The 25,455-nt window shown below is 48.6% G+C and overlaps 9 protein-coding genes across 9 annotated transcripts; 4 read left to right on the top strand and 5 right to left on the bottom strand.

The window, feature by feature from the left end:
• The first annotated feature begins 1,641 nt into the window (after nt 1-1,641).
• On the top strand, nt 1,642-3,470 carry BDW43DRAFT_284785 (putative 3-beta hydroxysteroid dehydrogenase/isomerase family protein). Its single transcript, XM_032042883.1, has 4 exons — nt 1,642-1,663; nt 1,718-2,089; nt 2,184-2,826; nt 2,885-3,470. Exons 2-4 carry the CDS (start codon nt 1,864-1,866, stop codon nt 3,393-3,395), a joined length of 1,380 nt encoding a protein of 459 aa, XP_031897604.1. The 5' UTR covers nt 1,642-1,663; nt 1,718-1,863; the 3' UTR covers nt 3,396-3,470.
• A 112-nt stretch (nt 3,471-3,582) lies between these two features.
• BDW43DRAFT_321368 (GMC family oxidoreductase) lies at nt 3,583-6,143 on the bottom strand (the record flags this gene model as incomplete). The annotated part of the gene is made up of 10 exons (XM_032049324.1): nt 3,583-3,736; nt 3,799-3,983; nt 4,061-4,186; nt 4,250-4,535; nt 4,599-4,659; nt 4,722-5,337; nt 5,388-5,431; nt 5,484-5,737; nt 5,792-5,945; nt 6,001-6,143. 10 exons carry the CDS (start codon nt 6,141-6,143, stop codon nt 3,605-3,607), a joined length of 2,001 nt encoding a protein of 666 aa, XP_031897603.1. The 3' UTR covers nt 3,583-3,604.
• A 1,420-nt stretch (nt 6,144-7,563) lies between these two features.
• Nucleotides 7,564-8,282, bottom strand: BDW43DRAFT_313801 (pre-mRNA-splicing factor SPF27 family protein; the record flags this gene model as incomplete). Its single annotated transcript, XM_032047680.1, has 2 exons — nt 7,564-8,186; nt 8,246-8,282. 2 exons carry the CDS (start codon nt 8,280-8,282, stop codon nt 7,564-7,566), a joined length of 660 nt encoding a protein of 219 aa, XP_031897602.1.
• Nucleotides 8,283-8,725: 443 nt separating this feature from the next.
• Nucleotides 8,726-10,014, bottom strand: BDW43DRAFT_302279 (glycosyl transferase; the record flags this gene model as incomplete). Its single annotated transcript, XM_032045208.1, has 4 exons — nt 8,726-8,882; nt 8,973-9,524; nt 9,582-9,655; nt 9,712-10,014. 4 exons carry the CDS (start codon nt 10,012-10,014, stop codon nt 8,726-8,728), a joined length of 1,086 nt encoding a protein of 361 aa, XP_031897601.1.
• A 1,318-nt stretch (nt 10,015-11,332) lies between these two features.
• On the top strand, nt 11,333-13,987 carry BDW43DRAFT_284779 (neutral/alkaline ceramidase). The gene is made up of 2 exons (XM_032042882.1): nt 11,333-11,561; nt 11,681-13,987. Exons 1-2 carry the CDS (start codon nt 11,362-11,364, stop codon nt 13,752-13,754), a joined length of 2,274 nt encoding a protein of 757 aa, XP_031897600.1. The 5' UTR covers nt 11,333-11,361; the 3' UTR covers nt 13,755-13,987.
• Nucleotides 13,988-14,285: 298 nt separating this feature from the next.
• On the top strand, nt 14,286-16,468 carry BDW43DRAFT_284778 (uncharacterized protein). Its single transcript, XM_032042881.1, has 4 exons — nt 14,286-14,489; nt 14,559-14,947; nt 15,013-15,217; nt 15,332-16,468. Exons 1-4 carry the CDS (start codon nt 14,382-14,384, stop codon nt 16,451-16,453), a joined length of 1,824 nt encoding a protein of 607 aa, XP_031897599.1. The 5' UTR covers nt 14,286-14,381; the 3' UTR covers nt 16,454-16,468.
• Nucleotides 16,469-16,578: 110 nt separating this feature from the next.
• Nucleotides 16,579-20,289, bottom strand: BDW43DRAFT_313797 (uncharacterized protein; the record flags this gene model as incomplete). The annotated part of the gene is made up of 4 exons (XM_032047679.1): nt 16,579-18,217; nt 18,277-18,732; nt 18,794-18,882; nt 19,453-20,289. The coding sequence occupies 4 exons, from the start codon at nt 20,287-20,289 to the stop codon at nt 16,579-16,581; spliced, it is 3,021 nt and encodes a 1,006-aa protein (XP_031897598.1).
• An 89-nt stretch (nt 20,290-20,378) lies between these two features.
• Nucleotides 20,379-21,159, bottom strand: BDW43DRAFT_313796 (uncharacterized protein; the record flags this gene model as incomplete). The annotated part of the gene is made up of 2 exons (XM_032047678.1): nt 20,379-20,757; nt 20,831-21,159. 2 exons carry the CDS (start codon nt 21,157-21,159, stop codon nt 20,379-20,381), a joined length of 708 nt encoding a protein of 235 aa, XP_031897597.1.
• Nucleotides 21,160-21,762: 603 nt separating this feature from the next.
• Nucleotides 21,763-23,106, top strand: BDW43DRAFT_321363 (uncharacterized protein; the record flags this gene model as incomplete). The annotated part of the gene is made up of 7 exons (XM_032049323.1): nt 21,763-21,880; nt 21,938-21,963; nt 22,020-22,056; nt 22,123-22,160; nt 22,201-22,372; nt 22,423-22,636; nt 22,701-23,106. The coding sequence occupies 7 exons, from the start codon at nt 21,763-21,765 to the stop codon at nt 23,104-23,106; spliced, it is 1,011 nt and encodes a 336-aa protein (XP_031897596.1).
• Nucleotides 23,107-25,455: the final 2,349 nt, after the last annotated feature.

The following is a 25,455-nucleotide window of genomic DNA, read 5'->3' as shown; positions in this document are numbered from 1 at the left end:
TGACTGTGAGGGGGGGGGGGGGGGGGGGGGGGGTTGAAAGGAGATGATAAAAAACAGTCGGTGTGGGGCAATAAGCTCTTATTATAAGGGAGCGGGGGATATATAAGGTTTATCTGTGTTCCATGTCATGGGAGGGAAAAGGGAAAAAAAAAAGTAAGGAACGGAGCTTGTGTGAGCTTTATAATTGATCCCCTTCCCTTGACTCCCTATATCAGACATACTTAAAAAGGTAGGTTTACGTCGCTGTGGCTCGGCATTGCGAGCTCTACACCAATAATACTTCAAACAATTCGAGTCTCTACGTCACCGAGAGCAATGAGACCGAGTCGGGCACGGTAGGCCGGGACCGCCGATGTTGCATATTCCTATACCGTGTGGAGGTTTAAAAGGGGCCACATTGGTCGGATATACGAGCGGATATCCAGCAAGGTGTGGCGCTTGGACCCACCACAGCCCTGAATTTTGTCTCCACGATGTATGCAACTTAATCTTCTTTGGTGATGTCTCCGAGAGACACTCGTGAGGATTGTCAGACACTATGCTATCTATAGCGATTTTATCCTTCCCAACAACGGAGTCACCAACCAGATAATCTGGTCAACTGAGGGAGAACAGCCACACACGCGCACAAGTCATGAAACATTCTTTGGGCCTATACATGCTTAACTTGCCCGAGTCAGTTGACAACTGGCCGTTTCTATCCATAAATCTATAATCACATGCTACAAATATCCAACCTAGAGGGCTTGCTCGAGACTAGACCGTGGGTCTCCCTGGGATGATGGATACCCTCTGCAGTACTACCTACTACAGAGCATGGTTCTTGGAGCCTCTCATGTTTCCGCGGCTCGGTCGACGGAGTAGATCGGTGGTGAGAAGATCTGCCATGAATTCTAAACCCTAATGCAGCGCAGCTATTCATTCTAGAATGTTTCTGCCTGTCTATTCTTAGTACAGAGTCCTTTATACAGGACTGTGCCAAGAATATAAAGACGCACGCGAATCGGAGATCGCTTCTATATTCGATTTTAGGACTAACACACGACCGCTTAGCCATGGAGCAATGCACTTTTCATCGATTACCCTGTATGTACCGATGAATCAGCTTGAATCCTAGGGTCACCAAGATAGTGTAGTACCACTAGTACTCTGTTGTGCTTCTGGCTTGACTCTTATCTAGGGGTTGCCATAACCAACGGTAATTCCCCATTTTGCTTAGTCATTAATACCTAAAAGCAGTTAGCGCAAGTACATCAGAGAGCCAGCAAGTGTTCAATAGTTAATACAGCACGAGTGGCTGATTCCCTATCAGCAGATCTAGGAATAGTACTGACTGACTGACTTAATTGTCTATTGACACGATCTTCTATGTCCATTGCATGGATGATTCTATTCACAAAATATCACCCTGTTGACAAGATCATGGCACCAACGTTCAGGCCCGCCGTCCATCAGCGAATAAAAATACCTCGTCACCTAACCGAACGGGCTAGTTTGGGGGCCGGATTGGGGAAGCCCTACTCAGACTTAACATTGCTGCCTCCGGAGCCACTGCAATGGCTTCGATTTTTGCACTTCCAAATGGGATGATCTTGCTATCACTCTTCAAGTTACTCCCTTATATGGCTGAGTGGACTGGCTGGCGTTATTGAGTTTCTAATAGGTACCAGGACTCTCCTATAACTATGAAAGGAAAATATGATTAATATCATGTCAGCAGACAAAGAGAGACATATGAGTGCTCCAAACCACTAACATAACTTGGTATTATTATTATTATTATTATTATTATAAGCATAGTGTGCGCGCACAGCCTTGGACGTCTCACCTCGGATATTCCTCTCAAGCAGCCCTGAGAGCGCAATGTTGTCCACAGCCCTGGCAGCATGCTTTGCTGTGCTAATTTACCTCTACCATGTTAATCGTGCAATAAACGCTGTTCCTGAGGAAGCTCACCGTTTAAGTTCTCCCCGCTGGACAGTCGAAGAGATCAAAGCGGCTTATGAAAAGGCTATAGCCTCACCCACCGACGTAGTCAAAAGCCTCCCCCCGAGGCAGCATAGACGCTACATTGTTGTTGGCGGATCAGGTACGTTTCTAGACCTTACATTATCTTAACGAGAGCTATACCTCATCCCGCGCACACGCAATATGCCCCACTGGATAGTAGTTAACATATCTAGGACTCGTTGGAAACTGGATCGTGTCACACCTTCTCATGCGTGGAGAAGACCCGGCTGCTATTCGTATCTTAGACATTCAGACTCCGTCGCGTGAAGTTCTCGACCAAGGTATCGCCTATATCAAGACAAACATCGCCAACGAGGAGGCTGTCTGGAGCGCCTTTGCACAGCCATGGGCCCAGTCAGTCGCTGATCTGCCATTGACCGTGTTCCACAATGCTGCAGTGATCAGGCATGGAGACCGACTCAAGGCTTTCCTGCCTTTATCCCGCGACGTGAATGTTGGCGGTACTGTTAATGTGCTGATTGCCGCTAAGAAGTCCGGAGCAACCTGCGTAATCGCAACCTCGTCTGGTTCAGTCTGTGTCCGTCGATTCCCGCTCTGGATCGCACCTTGGACGAGGTTGCCCAAGTATCTAGTGCAGGTCATCAATGACTCGAGCGAAGTACCCAAGGAGCACGACCATTTTTTCGGAAACTACGCCGTTGCGAAAGCTGAAGCAGAGAGTATCGTATGTTCGGCCGACGACCCTAAATCCAACTTACGGACGGGCTGCATTCGACCCATCAATGGTATCTACGGTATCGGAAACACGGACAAGAGCGTTAACGGAGCTTATTTAATGAGGCATGGTGGCCCATGGTAAGACCTAGTCATAAAATACTCTTTCAACACCAAATTACTAACATGGTTCAACCAGCTGGACCTACAACGTCGTCCAAAGCTTTGTCAATGCCGAAAACGTCTCCATCGCCCATCTACTCTATGAACAACGCCTCATTGAACATACAAACAGCCCAGATACTCTTCCAAACATCGGTGGACAAGCCTTCGTAGTGACTGACCCCAACCCGCCAATGGTCTCTCAAGACGTCTTCCTTCTGCTTAAGACTCTCGCTAAAACGCCCATCGACTTTCCTTTCGTTCCCGCCATCCCATTGGTTCTTCTCTCCTACCTAGTTGAGTGGTACTCCCTTCTGCAGCACCAGTACCTCCCCTGGCTCCCGAAGCTCAAGGGCGATCTAGCCCAATTGCAACCGGGTCTCTTCACTATCGCAAGTGCCCATATTATTGGAGACGACTCGCGCGCGCGCAAGTCGCCTGAGCAGGGTGGTCTGGGCTATTCTCCGCCTCTCACTACGCTAGAGGGGATGTGCAAAGAAGTCAAGGCATGGAATGAGACTCAAGGTGCTAAAACCGCAAGTCTCTGAGCGACGATGCGTATTATATGCCAGTCTTTAAAGATGAAAGGAGAGGGAGAGCTCTGTGACACATGGGTATGTAAGATATATATGTAAACCACTTCAAGTACAGATATGGTCAAGTAAAATCATCCAGCAAGACAAGAACAAAAATAATCAATTTCTCGTTGTGTTGCATTACACAAAACATACTCCCAAACAACAGAAACAACAACACCCTACAATCTAGCAAGATTAACAACCTCCCCAGGAGCATGATACGTCGGAACCCTCATCTCCAACGCAGAGCCCGAATAGCCCAAATCCTCAGCAGTAAGCACAGCACACTTCTCTCCAATAAGAAGCGCAGTCTAGTTTCTCATTAGCAAACCCGTTCAAAAAATTTAGTATAGTGAGCGACGACACAGCTTACACTAAATGTATTACATCCCACATTATCTGGACAGATCGACAAATCGCAGACCTTGAGGCCCTTCACCCCGTGGACATTCAGACGCTCATCAACCACACCACCATGCTTGACGATTGAGTTGCCTTCTCTCGGCGCCATGCTGCATGTTCCGAGGGAATGCCAAGTTGTTTCGACATGGCGTTGGACTATATGCATAGATAGGTAAGTATATTAACAAATATTGATAGATGGGGTAAAGGATAGAGTAGAGGGATGTACATACCCCATTTCTCAATATGCTCAATATCCTTCTTGCTATATTTAATCGGTTCCCGGATCTCTTGTTTGTTGGAGTTGAGGTAGTTTTCTATTGGCGACTGACCGGGTTCGAGGGGTTGAGACCATGATCCTATTTCCATATTTAGTAGTGTTCCCGGGCTTCCCGTAGATCAGATAGGTTGGTTCTACGTACCGTGCTGAATACCAGCGGAGATATGGTTCGGGCCGGCGTATGCCCTGGTTGTCGCGAGATCGAGGTCGAATACTCGGGCCGCGGAGTCGAAGGGGAAGTGCGGGTGCATGCCGGTTACTTCGCCCGCGTAGGCGCTCATACGACGGGCGGTCTCGCGTGATTTGATGTAACCCCAGACCATGGGGGCCATGTCGCGCTTGTCGTTCATGAAGCCGGCGTCAAAATCGGGGGCCTCGTAGGGGTCTGCGGATTGGATGTGAGTGAAGCCGCGGGAGAAGGGGTATTCCTAGTTTTTTTACGTTAGTGGTTGGCTTAGGGTATGATGTATAGGGGAGGTAGAACTGTGTACCAGGAAGTGGAACATGGTGAAGAATTTGCCTGGCGGCATGAGCATGTGGTCGCCGAACCAGCTGTGGAGGTTTGGTTAGAATCGGACCGTTTATAATGATTGAATGACTATAGGACTTCTTACCCGGAGATGATGGAGTAGTGCATGACGGGCTTATCCGGCTTGTTCTTGAAGTAGCTCTCCCAGCCGCTGGAAAACTCGGGAGTGGGCCAGTTCTGCATTTCTTCTAGTTCCTCTTTGGTAGGTCTGATCTTCACGCCGGCGTCGATGCCGTTCGTACCCAGCGGACCTGTACCCTTGAGATTCCACTCCTCGAAGACTTTCTTCTGTACTTCGGGGTCGCCGCGGACGAAGTCATCGAATGATTCGACGTCTGGCTTGGCTCTGTAGACAGAGAAAGTAAGGTAGTGGTCCTGGAAGTTGCGGCCTACGCCTGGAAGGTTGACCAGGGGTTTGACGCCTGCTTTGCGGAGTTTCTCTGGGTCACCAATTCCAGATCTTTGAAGGATAAGAGGGGAGCTGAGGGTGCCACCGCTAATGATGATTTGTTTGCGGGCTCGGAAAACTTTGCGTGGTGGATTGCGGCCGTCCAGAGGCTTCGTAGGAACGGTTGCGACGCCGACAGCCCGGCCATTCTCGATGATTATTTTGTCCACCTTTGTGTTGCACTTGAGGTGGAGATTGGTGTACTTGGCTCGTGTGCTATGGACATAGGCATGTGCGGCATCACTACGGCGGCCTAATGTTCCACCTTAGAGGTGTATAGCTATGGCTTGGAGGCTATCTTACCGGTGTCACGGTTGATCCATTTGAGCCAGTGTTCAGCTCCGTGTCTATAAATATGTTAGTATAGAGCTTAGAGAAACAAATTAGCTTGGACCATACCCAGTCTTCAAGTCCTGAAGGTCATCAGTGACCGGAATGCCCTGAGACTCTGCGGCACGTAGGAAGTCATGCATGATAGGGTACGTATAGTTTCCGAAAGAGACCTTGATAGGCCCATCAAAACCATGCAGGTCTCTGTTATTGCAAGCACGCTGATACGTCTCATGCTTCTTCATAAGTGGGAGGAGCTCATTGGTCGTCCAACCCTTTGCCTGAAAATCGTCGTAGTCTGAAGCCGATGCTCTTGTATACATCTAGAAACTAATAAGCCATTGTATCAAGTAGAATACACAATGCAGTATAGGCACCATAAAGTTGATCGAACTACCTCCACCAAGGATATTCGCACAAGGCACAATAGCCCGACGTCCATCAAGCCATTCCGATGGACGAGAATAGTAGAAGGAAGCGGTCTTTGAATCAAGCTTCATGTTTCGGGGGTAGATGCCAGGGCGATAGACCCTAGCATGGTCAGTGTTACCTTCTACAGCGCAAGGTCAGTTGATGTCGATCTTACCATTCGTTGTTCAGGTTGTCCTCGCCCGCCTCGATGAGCAACACCTGAAGGTTGTGATCGAGGTTAGCGAGACGGCCTGCTGGGACGCACCCAGAGCTCCCACCACCGCATATGATGATGTCGACCTCGTCTGGGATGGTCATCGTTACCAGCTGCTATATTTATATTCACTTCACTATAAAGGGAGGTTGCACTTGAGATGTTACAAGGATTGTCGTGAGAAAGAAAGCACTTCTGAGGGGAAATTCAGCAGCAATTTATACACTCCGCCGAGACCCCACAAGTCCTGTTTCACATCCATGGATCTCTATCAACTCTCAGGGCTCCCCGATGCATCAAGGCCTCCTTTACCTCATGTGTGTGGTCAATTCCCCGCACAGCAGAAGTATTATGCCTATAGTACAGCGTAGATGGATCCAACATTGGACTATTAGAGGGAGATTATTGGAGCCAAGAGATATCCAAAGACAGGCCAAATTGATCAATGAGAACGGTGGATTAGATTTGGAATCCCATACACTACGTTGTTTACTACAATTCCCCGCACGCCAAAGCTACCTGTGCTACCTATAAGAGTGATACATATAAGAGTGGGACAGGATATTTATCCGGGCCGTTCTAATGTGTAACTACGACAGTGGCCATAAACGGTACTAATTGCCTCAGTAACATAGAGACGACTTGAGTGGAGATGATAGGAGGCTGAGAAGAGATATCAGAAAGTAGTCCCCTTTGTATTACTGGAAGAAATGCATTCCTGATCCGACGAATCCCTTAGAGAAACTGAAACAATTGATCATGATAGAATTCCTATGAGAGATCAGGCCACGGAATGCCTTACAATGCCCAACTTGAAAGCGATGCCTCCAAATGATGAACTATCGAACCCAAGAGACCAATGGTTGCGGTTATCGGACAAACGGTAGTTGCTAGGATAGAAAACCAGGAAACTGGTATCCGACTGTGCAACCCATGTGGACGCCAGACACGAATCATTCTCATACAGGTCGACATTATGGGAAAGGGTTGTCCCTGGTGTTGATCGTAGAATGTGGAGATAAAGAGCGTTGAAACTAAAGGTCGTTGCTTTTCTTGGAAATTTCCCCGCACAAGACCCTCAGAATGCTGTAATAGTCAATAACCTTTCCCTTTTAACCGTTACAAATCCCGAGTGGAGATAATTCACGCTAATGCAATAGACATTGTTTTTCCACCCATTGCTGCCCCCGACTTGTTTCTTGGCTTCCAAAAGGGACCCACATGTCTCTGCTTTCGTGGGATTTGATATATGCTGACACGGTTCCAGAACCCCTTCCTGTCAATCTCGAGATCGAAACCCGCCCCCATCAGAGAAGATCAAACCGGTGTCATGAGATGCAGCTGCATTCCAAGTGCACGAATGAATGAATTCTAGATTGAAAAGTGGGCGGAGTCTGGAATATCCGGCAATCCGGACATGATAATCGCTTGGCTGTGATAATATGATGTGGCCTCTGGGCCTGGAAGCGCCGGGCCCCGCATCAGGAACTGTAGTGAATCCTCAAAAGTAGACTGAAAACGCAACTACCGAGCGTGCTGCTGCGCAAGCTGACGTCGCTGTTCTAAAATTTGCATCCGTAGATTTTCCGAAGCCAACTCAACGTCGAGGATGGCACCCACACCTCTCTTCCAGGTCTCCTCCAACCCCGCAAGCTCTCCTTTGCTCGACTCTTGAGCGATCTTTCTTTGCCTGTTCACCGTCTCCGCAGCTTCTTTGGTTTCGGCCAATTCCTTCTCAAGTCCTCGTAAGATATCCTCCAACTGAGAGTTACCAATCAGCCAAGCGTTTTTGCCATTCTCTTCCAGAAGCGTCAGATTATCCCGCCTCATGGACAAGTGAGAGCTGGCTGTGTAGGCCTTCTGCAAGGCTTGGCGCCACTCCTCGAGATTTGGTGCCGCGTTTGGTCCCCCCTCGGACGATCGGGTTGGTGGTTCAGGAGCCTCATATCGGGAAAGGTCAATGCCACCTGTCAAAGGTAATCCTGCGGCCTTGCGCTCGACCTCCTGCTGGATGAGGGGGGAAAACTGGGGGTTGGGGAAAGCGGGGATGGAAGGATGGATTGCCGACGAATAGTCTGCGGTCAGCTCTGAGGCTATGAGTTTCTCCGCATTAGCTCGAGCTTGGGCGGAAGGTTCAGCATCGATATCTGGGAAAGAGTTGAGGGTCAGAGGGGAGAGCTTGTTAGTTAAGGGAGACAAGACCCACATGGGAGAGAGTCATGGGATTCATTGATGAGAGGCATTCTGAGCTGGTTGGAGATGTGGAGTAGGTCTTCTAAGAGAGAGACTGTAAAAGACTAAATTGAGATGAGAAGCTCTTTGTCAACAAGGATTGACTGACGGTATGGATGAAGTTCAAGTCGAAGCGGACCATGATCTTTTCTGCCGGGCGGTGAACCACTGACTGATGAGTAATGACAGCCCTAACATTTGGTTTCATCAGTCTGCTAACCCTCTTTCTACTAAATTTGTTGATAATGATAAATTTAACGAATAAGTGTCTCCGCTACCTCTTATTTTGGCCAATTCAGGATATCATGAGCGTGTGGTAAATTTAAGCCAAGTGTTTATTGCTCGAATGCCCCTGGAGGGACCAAGGAAAGAGAGAAAATCAGGAGAATAAAAGAAGGAAAAGATTCATACCAACTGCTACCTGCCTCATAAAAGAGCAGACTCACTCACTTGTTTATATAATACTTGTCGCGCGGATATAAGCTTCCAACGAACGAAGAGCCTCCCCACTGTGGATGCACCATCTAGCCCGACGAAGACCCTCCTTCCATTGACAACCACCAGGTCCGCGCTCTGGAATGTCCTTTCCATGTTCCCCATGGCCAATCTGGCTGCCTTCAGTCTCTCATATTCCAGAGGTTACGAAAAGAGCGGCAACATGCATGAGCACAAAGTGTAATATCGGATCATCATCCGGTCACCTCCCATGCAGTATGTCAACGAGAAGCTTGGCATCTTCGTTGACGGTAGATTTTGCCTTAAGAGTATGCAGAGTATGCAGAGGATGTATAGGGACGCCAAAGTCCAATGGCTGCAGCGTGAAGTGTTGTATTTTTGCGACATTCTCTTCGTAAGTTCGGTCAGAGAACATCCAGCATGATGTTACACCTTCTGGACTGATTCTGTCCAGGAAACCATGTCCTGAGACAATGGGTACTTTCCTTACTCCGGTGTCCCTTATGGCCTGCGCTAGAACTGGGCCAAGGTCAGAATTAGACACGCCTACGACGCGCGCTTCCATGCCCCCGTTTACACCGACCAGGTGCAAGAGTGTGCTTATTAAATCGAAGATCGTACGGATATCCAATTCTCGGCGCACCGGGTTTGTGAATTTCGTACCCGGGTAAAAGTTCAATTCAGGAAGAAAAGCGTACTTGCTATGCTTATAGATCTCCGACACGTTTTCGGGTGCGACCTTGGTTAACGCCGGTGCTGTTGGCTTAATGCTAGCAATAATATTCTCGGGCTCCACACTTGGGGTTTGGCGCAGTAGCACTCAGAAAGCCATGTTGAGCAATCATAAGCAAAACGAGGTAACAATCGATGCTGTAGTAGTTACAGGAATAGTTGGCGTCGCACTACCAGCTGTACCGACAATTTCACACTTGTTTTGGTTTAACACGACAGTTCTTCTCAACTACCAAATATTGAAGAACTTACAAATCCGCCCAGATAGTTTCCTTCGAATGCTGACCGCTCAGAAATCACTCGTTTCAACGCGACTGCTTCAATGTTTGGCTGCATCTGGCTGATACGGGGAATGGATTCATCGATCACAGCAATATCTTGGTCCTTCTTCTTATAGTGCAGTAGGCTCAAAAGAGCTGCGGCTTGTGTCTCATTCAATTTGTCCTCTAAGAGCATAGTGAGGGCTCCAGCGACTTCGCTAGCTTGCACTGGTTCGTTAGGCTCTAAGGGGTGGGCGAGTTTCTTGAGTAGAGGAGTGATTGGTTCTGGTGTCATTTTGACTCTGTTTTCACGGTGTACACTCGTGCCCCTTGGAGTTATCCACCAAAGAAAAAAAGAGAGAAGAGTTAATCACAATCGAAGCACTCACTTTGTCCCTCCTAACACATGCGAAGGGGTGCCGCGCTAAATTGAATGCATATAGATAACCTATCTCAATATTACGCTTTTCCAGCAATTGTAACCCATTGTTATGCGAACCCCTTGCTTGGTCGATGACGCAATTTCGAAGTTGGGGGCTGGGCATTAATTATCTGGATTAATATAGCTAGTAGGGTGAAAGAGTACTGAGAAGTTTAGAACTGGAGACTATGATAATAGTAGGGGGACGTACAATTCTTGCGATTGAGTCCTTCTGCCATGGTGGTGTCTTCCCGACGTGATTCTGAGCGTTAATATTTGCCAAGTAAAAATACACCACTTCCTTACAGTCTCTTACCACTGCATCTCATCTAGTGCTTTACCCTTACCACTTTCGCCAAGTAGAAGCCGTGCCGCTTCCATGTAGCCTCCTACAGCGGGGTATTGTGCTCTTAATAGAAGTGAAATAGGGGGAGTTTATCATCAATCATCACAAAGCTGTAGATTTCAGTGGCGTAATAGCATGCAAGTCAATAAACGCGTGCAGGATATAGGTTAGTTAACTACTAGAGCCTTGTCTATTGTTGGAGCAAGATACTCCAGGCATACCTTCACATAAACCTAATCCAAACTACCTTCTCATCGTAGAATAGTTTACAAGGGTATCCACCACTTTCCCGTAAATACTCTCTCTAAATTCTCTATGGTACTGTCATAGGCATATATAATTATGTATGTACAACTCATAAAACCCCCCACAAACAGAAACAAGCTCTGGTTGTGATTTCTTGGCCAATATGATCGGCAGCGAACCGAGGGTTTCTTTTAGTGACCAAAAGGAAGACGAACTGGTTAGTGGAGACTATTCCCTGCCCTATAAGATGCCCCAGCTATATAATAGTATAATGATGTTTACTACATAGGGTTTTGATTGGCACCTGTCCAAGCGGGGGAGGTGAAAACAACCGAAAGCAGTTTAGTCCCGGCAGTCGGCATCAAGACCGATGTCACCTTTCGCTCAACTCTACACCAATAGCGCCATTTTGTCCCCTTCTGCTTCGGGGGTTACAATTAATTTTTAATGGGGGATCGCTTGCCTAATTTCTATACTCGGTCATGCGCCCTCAGAGGGATCAGTTCGCCTCGGCTTGAAGAGGTTCACAGGGGTAACATTAACCGGATAAAAAGGACGCCCCTACCTAGCACCTTTGACAGCCCACCCTGTGTCCTAAATATTCTTTCCTCAACCATAGCTTCCCTAATATGGCGAACGCGAGGTTAGATGTCGTACTCGCGGGAATCTTTTCCGCTGCTCTGGTTCTTTTTTTGCTGTTCTCTACCATTACGGACTCTAACCAGCCGCCCACGGTCGATAGCAGGTATAAATGGGCCGACAGGGATACCGAATTTGCGTCCGATGATAGCGTGTTCCTCCTTGGAGCCGGCAGAGCGGATATTACCGGGTAATTTCTCTCTCGTCGTCTTTGCCTTCTACCTACCTTGATCTGTTGATTTCTCGTATAGTTATATCATTTAATAAAGATATCTTAAATCAAGTATGCCGTTAACCTCTATATATCAGCCCTGTTGTCGAGCTCGGGTTCGGCGGCTATGCCAGCTTAGACCAAATTGGAACTGGCCTACGGCAGAGAATCTACTCGCGTGCTTTCATAGTCGCAAACCCGAAGCAGCCAAAGGATACTTTTGTCTATATAATTATAGACTCGCTGACGGGCGACACCGCCGTGCGGCATGGAGTCCTCGAGGGCCTTGCGAGCCTCGGTGGGGAATATGCGGACTATGGCGAGCATAATGTAGCCTTTACGGGAACCCACTCCCACTCTGGGCCTGGGGGATGGATGAATTATCTTCTTCCTCAAATTCCCAACAAGGGATTTGATAAGCAGAGCTACCAGGCGATCGTTGACGGCGTCCTGCTTTCTATCAAACGAGCTCACGAGAGTATAGCTCCAGGGCGCCTTAGCTTTGGCTCCATTGACATTGAAAACGCGAATACCAACAGAAGCCCTTACAGCTATGATCACAATCCAGAAGAGGAAAAGGCGCGATACTCGGCCAATGTGGATAAGACGATGACGCTCCTGAGGTTCGACCGGGCAACGGACAACAAAACAACGGCCATTTTGACTTTCTTCCCAGTACATGGCACGTCCATGTATAATAACAATACCTTGGTAACTGGTGACAACAAAGGAGTGGCGGCATGGTTGTTTGAAAGAAGTATCCAGGCCAACCAGAAGTTTGCCGATGACTTTGTTGCGGGCTTTTCCCAGTCAAATGTCGGAGATACGAGTCCGAACGTCCTAGGAGCATGGTGCGAAGATGGCTCTGGGCAGCAGTGTCGGTATTCAGACAGCACATGTGGCGGTACAATGGAAAAGTGTCGCGGTCGAGGCCCATACTTCCGCGAAAAGGACAACGGTGCTAAAAGCTGTTTCGAAATTGGGAAGCTTCAGTATGAAGCTGCCAGCAAGCTCTATAACCAGTTAGATTCCAACCCCACTCGGATCCTCAAGAGCTCCGATGTTCACTCCTTCCACGTGTATCAGGATCTCTCCGATTATACTTTCAAGTCCCCGTTCAACTCAAAAACTCTGAAAACATGCTCGGCAGCTCTAGGGTTCTCCTTTGCTGCTGGTACTACCGATGGGCCGGGCATGTTTGATTTCACCCAGAATAGCAGTGGGCCAGCTGATTCCAATCCGCTGTGGTACGTCGCTCGTGCGTTTATCCACCAGCCATCCAAGGAGCAGCAAGCCTGCCAAGCACCGAAGGAAATTCTCTTGGACGTGGGAGCGGTAACGCAGCCGTATCCGTGGACGCCCAATATTGTTGACATTCAGGTTCTTCGCGTCGGACAGCTGTTTATCATTATCTCGACCAGTGAGGCCACTACCATGTCTGGGCGACGCTGGAAAGAGGCTGTTGCAAAATCTGCACAGGATGTGCTTTCGGTGGCGGATCCCTTAGTGGTGCTGGGTGCTCCGTCAAACAGCTACGCCCATTATGTGGCAACAGAGGAAGAGTACCATGTCCAACGTTACGAGGGTGGCTCAACCCTCTACGGTCCCAACACTCTCGCAGCATATGTTAACCTCACTCTAACATATCTTCCATATCTCGGCGACTCCTCTGGCTTGCCGCCGCTCAATTCTAAAGTGAAACCTCCCATCAATACAGACAAGTCTCTGACATTTATCCCCGGCGTGTTGTACGATGGTAGCCCCATCGGGAAAACGTTCGGAAGTGTCATTTCATCTGTGGACAGCTCCACGTACGGCCCTGGTGATATTGTGAATGCCACGTTTGTGGGAGCTAACCCTCGGAACAATTTACGCCACGAATCCACCTTCGCGGCGGTCGAGCGACAGAAACCCGGAACTGACACTTGGGAAGTTGTTCGCACTGACCGGGACTGGAACCTTATTTATAACTGGAAGAGGACGAACACGGTTCTGGGTCACAGCGAAGTTACAATCCAGTGGCAGATAGAGGACGACTATTATAATGTTGGGAACCCAACCTCTCTCAAAGATGGCACTTATCGCCTGCATTATTATGGGGATTTCAAGACCGTCAAGGGCGATATTGGGGCCTTTGAGGGAATAAGTGGCTCTTTCAAAGTTGCCACATAAACTTGCGCGATATATGCTTGAGTTATTGGATCCTGGATTGTGGATTTTGCATGTTCACTCCTTGCTTTTTTGTGCAGGATACAGTCAATTCCTTACCGTTGGATACATCTTAATGGCTAGTTAATCCATCTATACAATATGCCAATATCCAGAGACTTGTTAAGCCCCGCAGGTGTAGTTACTATAATCTACTGTTCTCATATTAATCTTCAGAGAACCTCTGTACTATCCAAGACTTATTAACTGTTACACCCTTTACAAGTTGTTCTGCGGGCGCTAGTGTCCAATAAGTGGGCTGTCCACTCTCGTCGATCTATAAATTTGCGCACTATGTAAATTTGCGCGCTGAATTTGCGATATACTAAATATGGGATGAACCATGCTATTGTTAACCCACTAGTACAGAGGCCTACAACTTTTGACCAAGACCAGTAGCTCGGTGCCATAGTGGCCCCCCCAAGCTAGCCCTTAGCTACATAGCGCTCATTCTCCTATAGTTCCCGTTTAATCCTTCAATTGAATATTTCCGCTCTCGTATATGCTAACTATATTCGAGTAAAATATGCCGAGGACAACTCGAGCAATGAGAAACTTATTTAAACACCACCCCCCAGCGGTTTCTTCCTCATGGTTATCCAGCAATATCCCTTTACACTCATACACTCATTGATGATGCTTCTCTCAAGTCTCTTGCTCCTTACCGGGGCCCAGTCAGCTTTTGCCAAATGCAAATGCGTATGTCATTAAGAATTTCAATCTGATGGGTTCCAATATTCCAAGCGCAATTGAGTTAACGATGATTAGATACCAACAGATGATTGCTGGCCCTCAGTATCCAAGTGGGATGCACTCAACTCCACTGTGGGAGGAAAGCTTATTCACAATCAACCTCTCGCCAAAGCATGCTATCAAGGTCCTGGTTACAGTGCCGAACAGTGTCAAAGCATCGCTGCCGACTGGAACGACAATTCCTGGCTGGCGAATTCTCCAATCGGATATAGCTATCCGCTCGTTGATACTTGTCCCCCGATTAATGCCTCCGTCGCTGCGTACCCACCATGCGAACTGGGAAATTCCCCCCTTTATACCATCAAAGCCAAACAAGCGGATGATGTCGTCGCTGGAATTAAATTCGCGAAGGAGAATGATGTGAGACTGGTGATCAAAAACACTGGACATGATATATCGCAGCGGTTAGGGGGATATCTTTTCACCTTGTTACGAATATTGCATCGCTGATGATGGATTCTGAGTTCAGATCGCAAGGATACGGCAGCTTGTCAATTTGGATTAAGACCATTCGAAATGGCCTTGAATATCATGATAAATATGTTCCTTCCGATGGATCTTGTCAGTCTGATTGGACTGGAAGCGCAATCACTATTTCAGGTGGATATGTGTGGCAGGATGTATACGACTTCGCCGCCCGGTACGGGCACGTTGTTGTTGGTGGAGGTGATCCTGTAAGTCCATCTCACCTAGAGGGGGAGAGGAAAAAAAAGGAAGAAAGGAAAAAGCCAAAAAAAAAAAAAAAAGAAAAAAGGAGAGACAGAGAGTGAGAGCTGACATGATACCAGACTGTCGGTTGTATTGGCGGGTACCTCCAGGGTGGTGGTCATGGCTCTCTAAGTCACGAATTCGGTCTAGCAACAGACCAAGTTCTCGAATACCAAGTTGTCCTTGCCTCGGGAGACATCGTGACAGCGAATGCGTGTCAGAACAGCGATCTCTTCACTGCTCTCCGCGGAGGAGGTGGTGGCACATATGGCGTTGTTTTATCGGCTACGGTCAAAGCATACCCCACGCGTCCAACCCTCTACCACAGCCTGACAATCACAGATCTAAAACGAAACTCATCTGCAATATTGAACGCGACTGCTCATATGATGTCTAAATATCCCGTTATCGTTGATGAAGGGTTTGCCGGTACCGCTATTCTCACACGGGCATATGGACCATGGACATATACGGCTCCTTTCATCAAGTTCCTTGCGAATGACTCTCTTGACGCTATTAACCAGGCCAAGGAGATGATGAATCGGGAGATAGTTAATGACCTGCTTCCTGGCAATGGGACCGAATACCTCGTTGAGTCTCAATGGCAGACCCACCGTTCGTGGGACGCATGGTATTCCTCAACGCACCACACGACTCCTGGAAATAACCAGCCAATCATGGCATCGCGGTTCTTTGATAAGAAGTCTCTGGTTGCTCAGCAGGACAAACTTGCCAAGCTGCTCCAGATTCTGACGACCGATGTTAGTGAAGGGGTCCACACCACGAGTACAGTGGACGTACTCCTGAATATTGTCGCGGGTGGGAAAGTCCTCGAAGATGCACCGCATACTTCTGTTAATCCAGCGTGGAGAAAGACTTATCTTCTGCTTCAAAAAGTTGATTTCTGGCCCGCTAATGCGGGGTCTGAGGAGATGCAAGAAATCAAAAAGCAGCTCACTACCAAGAGGCTGGCGGCCATGAAGAAGTTGGCACCTGGAACGGGCACTTACTTGAACGAGGCCGATCCCTTTGATCCAGAGTGGAAGAAAGACTGGTTCGGGGATAACTATGACTGGCTTGTGTCGGTGAAGAGAAAGTATGACCCTGATCAGGTGTTTTGGTGCTGGCGATGCGTGGGCAATGAGGGCTGGGAGGAGGTAACAGGCGGGGCGCTATTTGGACCTTTATGCCAAGCGGACTAACTTGCATTCAGTGTAATAGTCTTATATTTAATTCATCTTAGGTTCGTCTATCCAGTCTCGCATTTTCCACCTATGAACCTATGAACCTATATATAGTACTTTCTCACCAAGGGTGATCTTCAAATCTAACACGAACCAAGATTCAAATCAAGGTTCATATCTCCATCAAAGGTCACCCCATCGAAGTTCATGATGGAAGACCAGTCAAAAATAAATCCTTCGGCGTCGGAAGGGTTCAATACTGCACCATTGGGCCATAAATCCCTTGATTCCGGTGAAGAATTCTCCGGCATGCCCATGGCCAACCCTTCTGTAGAGGTAACGGACATTATAGATAGGATTTGTCCAGCATTACATTTAGACTTCTTTTTCAAGTTCCTGATGATATCAAGGAATGCCATCATCACCTTAGTGCTAGCTGCATAGACACAGCCACCGGCAAAAGCAGCCTCAATCGATTTCCCGGGAGATGCAACCATCTTTTCGAGTCTTTTCGCACATTTCCCCATCACCTCCATTTGATAGTCGGAGTCTTCCCTCATTTTTCCATCTAGATTCTTGACATGGATGCTATTGTTCTCCACGATGGCTCGGGAAAAGATGATAATGTCAAGAACCATATCTCGGAATGGAGCCTGGAACGGGACACCGCCGAGTTTTAAATCGGTGCATTTGATGAACATTTCCAGGACCGCCAGGAGTCGATCGGGAAATATCTTTCCAAATCGACTAAGAAACGCAAATAACAACTCACTTGTCTTGTCGGAGATGTTGTTCAAGGCGTTGGAGACATGCGCTCCCATTTGAACAGTCTCATGGGGGTATATTTCGGGATCACCTTGCAAGCTACAGTCGAGGGTTCTGGATTTCAATACCAATATATAGAGAAGTGAAATCCCGTATATCCTCACTATAATTGCGTGAAATCGCTGTTCCAGTAAAGAGCGAGCAGCTGATATCTCCTCAGGGGCTCCCGAAGGGCCGGTTTGTGTGAGTGCCCAATCACAGAATTGAATCTGTCTTAGGCACTTTTCTTCGATCTCTTCCACAAGACGATACAGTTTTTCTGGACTGCCCCAGCCCTGCTTCGTGGCTTTCAACGCTTCGAGAAGCATATAGCTTGACGTTGCCCATTGAATTTGGAAAATGACCCTAGGTGAGCAAGATCGATGTTTGACGACATGTCGGTAAGCTTGGATGTGGGGTGCCATGCGATCAAGCACGGTTTGTAGAGAATGAACTGGTTTTGACAATAGCCCATCGAGAAGTAGGTCTTGACTGAGTATTTCCAATCCTTGCAAGGAATCGGCGATTAGATGCTCAAACTCGGTATTGTTCATAGTCGTAATATCGCCAACGAACAAATTGAGTTGCGAAGGCAGTATCTCCAACCGCTCTGCGATCTTGAATGCGATGCCGAGATACAATGTGGACTTGATCGCCTTGTGCGCAGTATGCTGGGATGACACCACTGCTGTCGGCCTGTAATAAGCTAGGAGAAGACAGACGACGACGGAGTCGCGATGTGTGGGAGGGGAGAAGATGAACTCCTGGCCATAGGACGAAATTGAAAGTTGGATATTCCACTTCAAACGTGGATGTTGTGGAACGAATTTGTCCGTCGTATCAAGGGCAATCAAGCAGAGCAATGCGAAAAGCAAATTGGTTGCGGAGCTGGCAAAGTCGGGTCCATCCAACTCTAGACGGTTTCTTATGCTTACCAAACTTGGCAAGTTTGGAAGGAAAAACCGATGCCAGACCAAACTAAGCGCACATCAGAAAAAAGTTGTTCGGAAGTCACAAGAAAAAGGGCATAATCTTACTCATTGTCAAGAGCGGTCGCCATTTCATGGCTCACGAGTTCTGGCAGTGGAGTCGTCCAACCTGAAGTACTCGTAGGAATGGTGGCACCGAAGATGCGGTCTTTGGCCAAGACAGAGGCGAAGAAGTACTGAAACTCAACGGTAGTCTGAAATAGTCTCTGCTCGCCTAGTGCCTTGGTCGTTCCAAGGTCGTCAATCGCCTCTGTGGCTAGATAATCTTTGATCTCCAGCGGGATTATCGAAGGGCTGTCGTCATCTTTTCGCGAATTTGGGGAGAGAGGAGTTGCTCTCTGAAGTCGCTCGCGCTTTAGGGATGGACGGCCCAAGGTGGCACGCTCGACAATGCATTCAAGGTTGAGGCTACGGCAACGTTCACAGGACTTCTCCGGGGATTGCGAAGAGCCTAGCGGGCCAAGCTCGTCGGCATTGGGCAGATTGCATTTGATTTTCCTAGATCTGCACCCGCGACATATCAGACGAGCATATCGACCCCTGGGCCCTCGCTCGGCCCTTGAACTTTGCATGCTTGCTGGGTGCGCGATCGCGATCAGGGAGTTGATATTGGACAACAGTCACATACCACTTCACTGCTAAAGGTGGCGCAGCCTTCAACTCACGAGGTCAGCTTACTCGAAGGATGCGTGTCATCTGATTGGACAGGAGATTGCCGATCAGGCCTGCAGCTCCAGGTCTCGATATGCCTCAGCCCTTAAAATGTTATTATCGTCTGTTAAATTATGGTCTCTCTTTCTATCACCACCTCAAATCTTCAAGTTGGACGTACGAGAGATGGCCTAACTTCTAGGATTTCCTTACTAAAAGGCCCATATCACGATCAGCAGATAACCCCACTCACCAGATTAGTATTAGACGGTAGCACTGAAACCGATCCAACAAGATAGTTCTAATATGGGCAATGTCTTTCATTGATCTATTGGGTTAAAGGAGGAGAGGAGAGAGCAATCAGTCCATTTGACCGACGGAGGAATTCCTCCGCAGTCATCTCTTCTATGTACCTGAAGTGAATTACTTGAGAATCTACTCCAGTTTCATAGTGTATTGTGTGGAGTTGAGATGTACCTATATAGGTTTAATATATGTTTTAAACATCGAGATGACATATCTTCCACAAATCATTAAAACACATCTACATACTTAAACTCAACACAACCTCACATTCTCCGTGGGCAACCCATGCTCTGTAACAACCCTCCACCGCTGCATGTGCCCGTAGGTGAAATTGTGTCGCGCGGCAGTAATCTCTTGCGCCGTAGCGTCGGGGCTCCAGTTTACGCTGGAGAGAGCGTGCATCACCGTGCGGCGCCAGGCAGGGTTGACGGCGTTGTCTGGGTTCCCGGCACGGGAAAGGGTGGGTGCCATGTTGAAGGCGATGTGAGTGAGGCCTGCTTCGGAGGAGGCGCGGATGGCGTCGAAGGTTGCATTTAGGCGGGAGGGATCTTCCCAGTTGGATTTGGGGAAGAGGCGGGAGCCGGTTACTACGTGGGCTTTTTCGACGACTTCGAGCGGGAACGAGGCGTCCCAGGCGGAGTAGAAGTTGTCGAGATATTGGGTCTTTGGGGTGAAGGTTATTCCGAGTTGGTGGAGGCGTTGGAACCAGGGGTTTAGGAGGGCTTGGATCTCCGGGATGGTTTTGTTGGGGGCGAAGAAGGGCTGCATGAGGAAGGTGTATTCGCCTTTGGAGGGGAGGATGAAGAAATATGAGTAGATGCCTGCGTCTGAGTGCTCGATGAAAAGGTCGAGGTATGCGCGGATGCCAGCCCAGAAGCAGCCGTGCGTGATGTTGCTCTTTGGGCCTGTGGTCCAGGTGAAGGTTGAGGTCGTTGCCGGGATGGCTGGGTGTGCTTTGATGGTGACGGAGGTGACGACGCCGAAGGTGCTGCCTCCGCCGCCTCGGAGTGCCCAGAAGAGTTCTGTATTTTCGGTGAAGGAGGCTGTCACGAATCGTTCGTTGGGGAGCACTACTTCCATTGAGAGGACCTGGTCTACAGCCATGTCGTGGATCGAGCTCAACGGGGAGTGTCCGCCCCCAAGGACGTAACCGCCTGCCACCCCAACGGTCTGCCCTTCGCCTCCTACGACCATTAGTTGCCGGTCCGAGCAGCTTTGTAGATCTCGTAAGCTTGGATCCCGGTGCCAATCTTGAAGGCGGCTCCGGTCCAGTCGGCTCCGGAAGCGTTGTAGGAGGGCACATATTGAATCCTCTTTAAGTTATGGGTCCAGATGCTGAGGGCGCCTGCGCCGCCTGATTTCCCGGAGGAGTCATGGCCGGTGTTCTTGACCACAAGGCGCACCCCCGTCTGACGCGCGAAGTTGATGGCCAGCTGGATGTGAGCCACGCTTGACACATTAACCGCGTAGGCGGGATAACCACCAAGAGAGCAAGTAGCATTCGGATTGGTGGTTGGCTGACATGTCAAGCCTTGATAGACAGGTGAGAGCATCTCAATTGGGTCATTGTTACTAAAGTTACGTTAGGTGTTTTTGACTACATGAGATGTGAAAGACCTACTGGAAGTAAGAGTTGGTCTATTACAAAGTCAACCGCTCACAATCCGCCGCATTATATGTAGGGCCATGATAGCAAGATGAAGCCCGAGGAACCGACTTGATGACTGCACCGCCAGTGAATTGGTCGAGAAGGTCCCATGTGCGTAGCCGGGGCCATGCACTATCAGCCGGAAAGACCTTGCAGTTGGATGTCCGATTCATGGCCACGGCGGAATCAGCAAAGCTGAAAAATGCTGCATCAGCCGGGTCTAAATTCTGCAGATCCTGCAATTGCAATTGGTAGCGCTCAAAGCCGAAGGGATGCAGGTCCGCAGTGACGGTAGCAGCCAGAGTAAACAGCACGCTCACCCGCATGATGCCAGGATTATTGAACACTCGGAACCAATCGCCACCCAAGTAGGCTGGTATATTCCCTGTTAAACCTGGACGATGGGGAAGTCCAGGGTTTTTAGACCAACCCTCATTGCAGGGCATTCCAACATGCCACGATGGACTGTCATTAGACGAGTGGACCCGCATCGGGGACTGGATTTAGTGAGTGGGAATAGTATCAAGTCCGGACCAACCATGACCATCCCTCAGATGACGGGATAGAACGCCGACTTTGTTAGTCTCGAGAACCCGTAGCGTCCGAGCCGGATGGCAGCGACATTAAATCTAACCCTTCCATGGCACCAAGTTAAAACCCCACTAAATCCACTTCATGGCCTAGTTTCTCGTTGATTTAATGATTTTAGTACCGTTGCCCAGAGTCTGGGTAAATACATGCTCCAAGGAATTGCTCGCGTGTCCAGGGCCCTCCGAGCAGGATGACTAGCTTAATCCTCTTTCGCTTGGGTATAATGGTTGAATTATTATCTAGTTGAAGCGCTTCTCAGACGTGGATTGTTTTGAGTTGTCGATTTGGTTTTTGACGGCAAGGAGCAATGTTGAGTGCCATGAGCGACGTGCGTCGAAATGCCTGAGAACATTCAAGATGTCGCGCTTGCCATCGTCCTCGTCTTTCCTATCCTAAGAACGCTGGTAGTGGGTTTGCGTTGCTGGTCAAGGCTCCTCGGTAGGCAATTTGGCTGGGGTCAGTCCTGTTCTTTATCCAGCCCGTTGTATAGAGCAATATCTGATGTGGATTTAGATGATGGATTCATTGTGGTGGCCTGGGTAGAGCTAGCCCCTCTGTTGATCTGACCCATTAGCTATTCTAATGCACATACTAGATCCTTGCGATCGGACAGACCTACACAGTATGGATGTGTATGTGTGACATCTTCGAGGATCTCTGCTCAATGGAGGGCTTGCTAATCCCTTTTCTCGATCCAGATACCAAGTTAACTTACTCGCGCTACCACTCAATCGACGTGTCTCCGCTATCCATACAGGAGAAAAATCATTGGACAGAAGTATAACCTCGCAAACCAGTTGCTCTATAATCCAATTCTAGCCATCGTCAAAGCCTCCGTTATCGTGTTTCTTGACCGACGACGCATAGTGCGATGGAACCTTCACGCCCTGTCCGCCGTGAACCTAGGTCTGTTGTTGTCTATTTTCCTATCTGATCTATTCCAATGCAGTCCATTTCGATACGTCTACGATTTTCCCGCCATGGACCTGGCTGCCCAGAAGCCGCTAGAGCCGACACGAAGGCCAGGACAGAAACAGGGTTAGTGAAGGGTAGGCAATGTATCAACCAGATAGCTTTTTTCCTAGGGTCAGCAGGTTTCACCATTGTTACGAACATCTGGCTGTTGTGCATTCCCGCGATAATTGTCTGGCGGCTGCAAATGTCTAAGCGAAAAAAGACGGCTATTATCGGCATTCTCAGTATGGGAATAATGTATGTCTGTATACCATGTAACCGAATGTCTTATTGAAGATCATTGACAGTTAGGGTTCTGCAGAGTCACGGCGCTGAGCATCGCCCGGCTGGTCATTTATGCCCAGCGATTCAGTCCACACAGCAAAGACCGGACTTGCAATATCGGTCATACCGTATCAGGAACGGAAGCCAATTTAGCCATCATAACCGCCTCGGCTACGGCGCTTAACTCATTGGTGGCACGATTCGCGCCGCGGTTCTGGAGGTCGAGCGCGCATCATTCGACCTCCCAGCAGGGGCCCAGCGGGTGGAGAGAAAGATCTACTGCGGCCGGGGGCTCGAGAACGAGAGACATATATCCTCTCAGGGATAGCTCTAGAAGGCAGAAAGGACCTAGCGATAGTCAGGAAGAAATCATGCCTTTTGGTTTGCGCTCAAATGCGCCGCCACATTTCAGTGCTGCATCATCAGGAGCGCCACATTCATAAGGGGGTTTATTCACAATGGCGGAAGGAAATTAAACAGCAAAATGTATTCTTCTATTTCTCATCTAAAATATTGGATAAAATATAAGTAGAGACGTGACGATTTATAGAGGTGTGATCAAATCCAACCCTGATCATACGTGCAAACTACACCCAAGATATTTGTTGTGAATGATAGCCAACGAAGAACAACTCACCTAATCCCGGGCCCAATTTCTCTCACTTATTCTAAAAAGAACCAGGACTGATCCACCTCGTTTCAGAATATGAGGCTTTGAAGTATCAGCGCCAATCATGGCAATAGGCGCCTTTGTGCAGAACCAAGGCTTTGTCGCGCGCCAATTCATCCACTCAAACAACCAACCATCGCGAATCCTCAAGGCCCGCTTGAGACATGCTGCGCTCAAGGAGCTTCAAAGTGATTCTGTTGCCTTGGTTTATGCCATTCATGCCCAGGGGGTCAGGCCCAACAAGTGGTGGCATTGTTTAAAAGTTCTTTCTCTTTCCCGATGCAGAGCTGCATTGTTGAACATTCCTGTCTTCATTATCTGTCATTCTTTCAAGCCATCCATTCGTTAATTCAGCCAAGGTGCGTGATTGTCTGCTCTGAACTGACTCCATCTGATCATCATTTAACCCAGTCAGTTTGATCTGATAATATCCTCTTCGCGTCCCCTCTTTAAATTTTCTGTTTCGGGTACTGTTATATCGTTCAGCTCCTATAATCCACTCGTCAAGATGCACTTCGTATATACAACTTTCGTTATTTATCTAGTTGCCTTACTTTCCTCGGCGGGTCCCATTGCACATTCTCGCTCACTTCACAAAAGGGACGAACCTGAGAACGGACCATTATCTTCATCGGTCACTTCTAGATTTGCTCCATCGACAGCAATTACATCGTCGCACATAGGCGCGAGTGTTTCGCTAACAGCCACTGGACATTCATCCAAAGCAACCGCAATCGACTCCGACTCTCATAGTTCCAGCACCTCTAGCTTCGCCTCTTCTAAGACAGCAGACACATCACATTCAATACACTTACTCACAGAGACATATTCAGAGGCCCATATCATGCTTCCCGACTCCACGACTGACTCAGAGAGTGAGGTATCCGCGCCTACTGTCATGACTATGACAATCACATCAACGGTTATTCCCTCCGACAGATCCACGGGCATTTCCTCGCGAGCACAGTGGCATACATCAGTGTTATCCGGCTTATTTACTTCTGGCTCATCGACTGCGAAGGCTACGGGTCTTACGTCACACCTATCCTCCACGACTCATTCGACTGGCAGTTCTACGAGTATTGCGTGGAAGGTGACCGCTGCATCTCCTCCAGCTGGGTCTTCTAGGGCTAGACAGTCATCGCATCTTCTTGGCGTTACCACAGCAGCAACCAGGCCTATGGGCTCGACAGGCTCATCTGGCCCTACTTCTGGGCAGCCATCACATCCCTCTGATAGTTACATAGCAACTGGGGTTGTAGGATCTACGGGCACACCTAGTCCTACCATTGGCGTGATTGGAACTTTATCTGGAGCCGGGACATCAGGTATATCTACCGGAGTGTATCAAAGCTCAATGGTAATGGCGTCTGCGTCTCACAGTCAAACCAGCACCCATTTGGCCTCAGGCACTGCCAGCAATACCTACACACCCAATCCATGGAACAATGCACAATCCACAGCATCCAGAGCTGCAGCCTCTCACACAGATACATCTTATTCAAAAGCCGACTCAAAGCCTACGACAACTGCATCAATCACACAATCACCTTTTACCGGCGTGCCCACTAACCAGGCTGCTCCTACCCCCCAGATAACAGGAACCTTCGTCTCAGAGCCTGGAATAGTGATAATCATACCGGGGTCATCCACAAGCCAGTTCATAACGATCCCACTCAATCCCAGCGATGGGATCCCCGTTCTCTCAGCATCATCGACATCGACCCAGGCTCACTTCACGCGAGAAACAACCTCTCATTCAATTCCACCTACACAAAATACAGCCCTCACCCATAACCCACAAGGAACAGGCTTGTCTAAGGCGACAACGTCTTTCCATCTCACCAGTACCGGGACCACGAGCGCCACCGTCGGGCTGACAAGAACTAAGCAAACTTCGTCGGCGGTTCCTACTCATTCTGGCTCTTCACCAACTGGCAGTGCGGCCACTCAAGCTCCTGATAAAGGGGGATCATTGGTGGTGAATCCTGTTTCGCCGATGTTTCTCTCTGTGACAGTGACGGAGACGAAGACCCTCACTGAGACGAAAACAGTGGCCACGATGACGATGACTGTCACGGCTACTGTTACTTCTTATTGAGATTCTTTCTTTCTCTCACCA

The sequence above is a fragment of the Aspergillus alliaceus genome (genome assembly GCF_009176365.1).
Source record: "Aspergillus alliaceus strain CBS 536.65 unplaced genomic scaffold BDW43scaffold_40, whole genome shotgun sequence".
Lineage (NCBI taxonomy): Eukaryota > Fungi > Ascomycota > Eurotiomycetes > Eurotiales > Aspergillaceae > Aspergillus > Aspergillus alliaceus.
This window is presented reverse-complemented; position numbering and strand designations above follow the sequence as displayed.

Bases quoted from the DNA above. Each gene is read 5' to 3' on its own strand.
- BDW43DRAFT_284785 (XM_032042883.1), top strand. From the start codon at position 1,864: ATGTTGTCCACAGCCCTGGCAGCATGCTTTGCTGTGCTAATTTACCTC. The intron at 2,090-2,183 runs GTACGTTTCTAG...TAACATATCTAG, and splicing joins CATTGTTGTTGGCGGATCAG to GACTCGTTGGAAACTGGATC. The intron at 2,827-2,884 runs GTAAGACCTAGT...TGGTTCAACCAG, and splicing joins ATGAGGCATGGTGGCCCATG to CTGGACCTACAACGTCGTCC.
- BDW43DRAFT_284779 (XM_032042882.1), top strand. From the start codon at position 11,362: ATGGCGAACGCGAGGTTAGATGTCGTACTCGCGGGAATCTTTTCCGCT. The intron at 11,562-11,680 runs GTAATTTCTCTC...TCTATATATCAG, and splicing joins GGCAGAGCGGATATTACCGG to CCCTGTTGTCGAGCTCGGGT.
- BDW43DRAFT_284778 (XM_032042881.1), top strand. From the start codon at position 14,382: ATGGTTATCCAGCAATATCCCTTTACACTCATACACTCATTGATGATG. The intron at 14,490-14,558 runs GTATGTCATTAA...AACGATGATTAG, and splicing joins CTTTTGCCAAATGCAAATGC to ATACCAACAGATGATTGCTG. The intron at 14,948-15,012 runs GTTAGGGGGATA...TTCTGAGTTCAG, and splicing joins GGACATGATATATCGCAGCG to ATCGCAAGGATACGGCAGCT.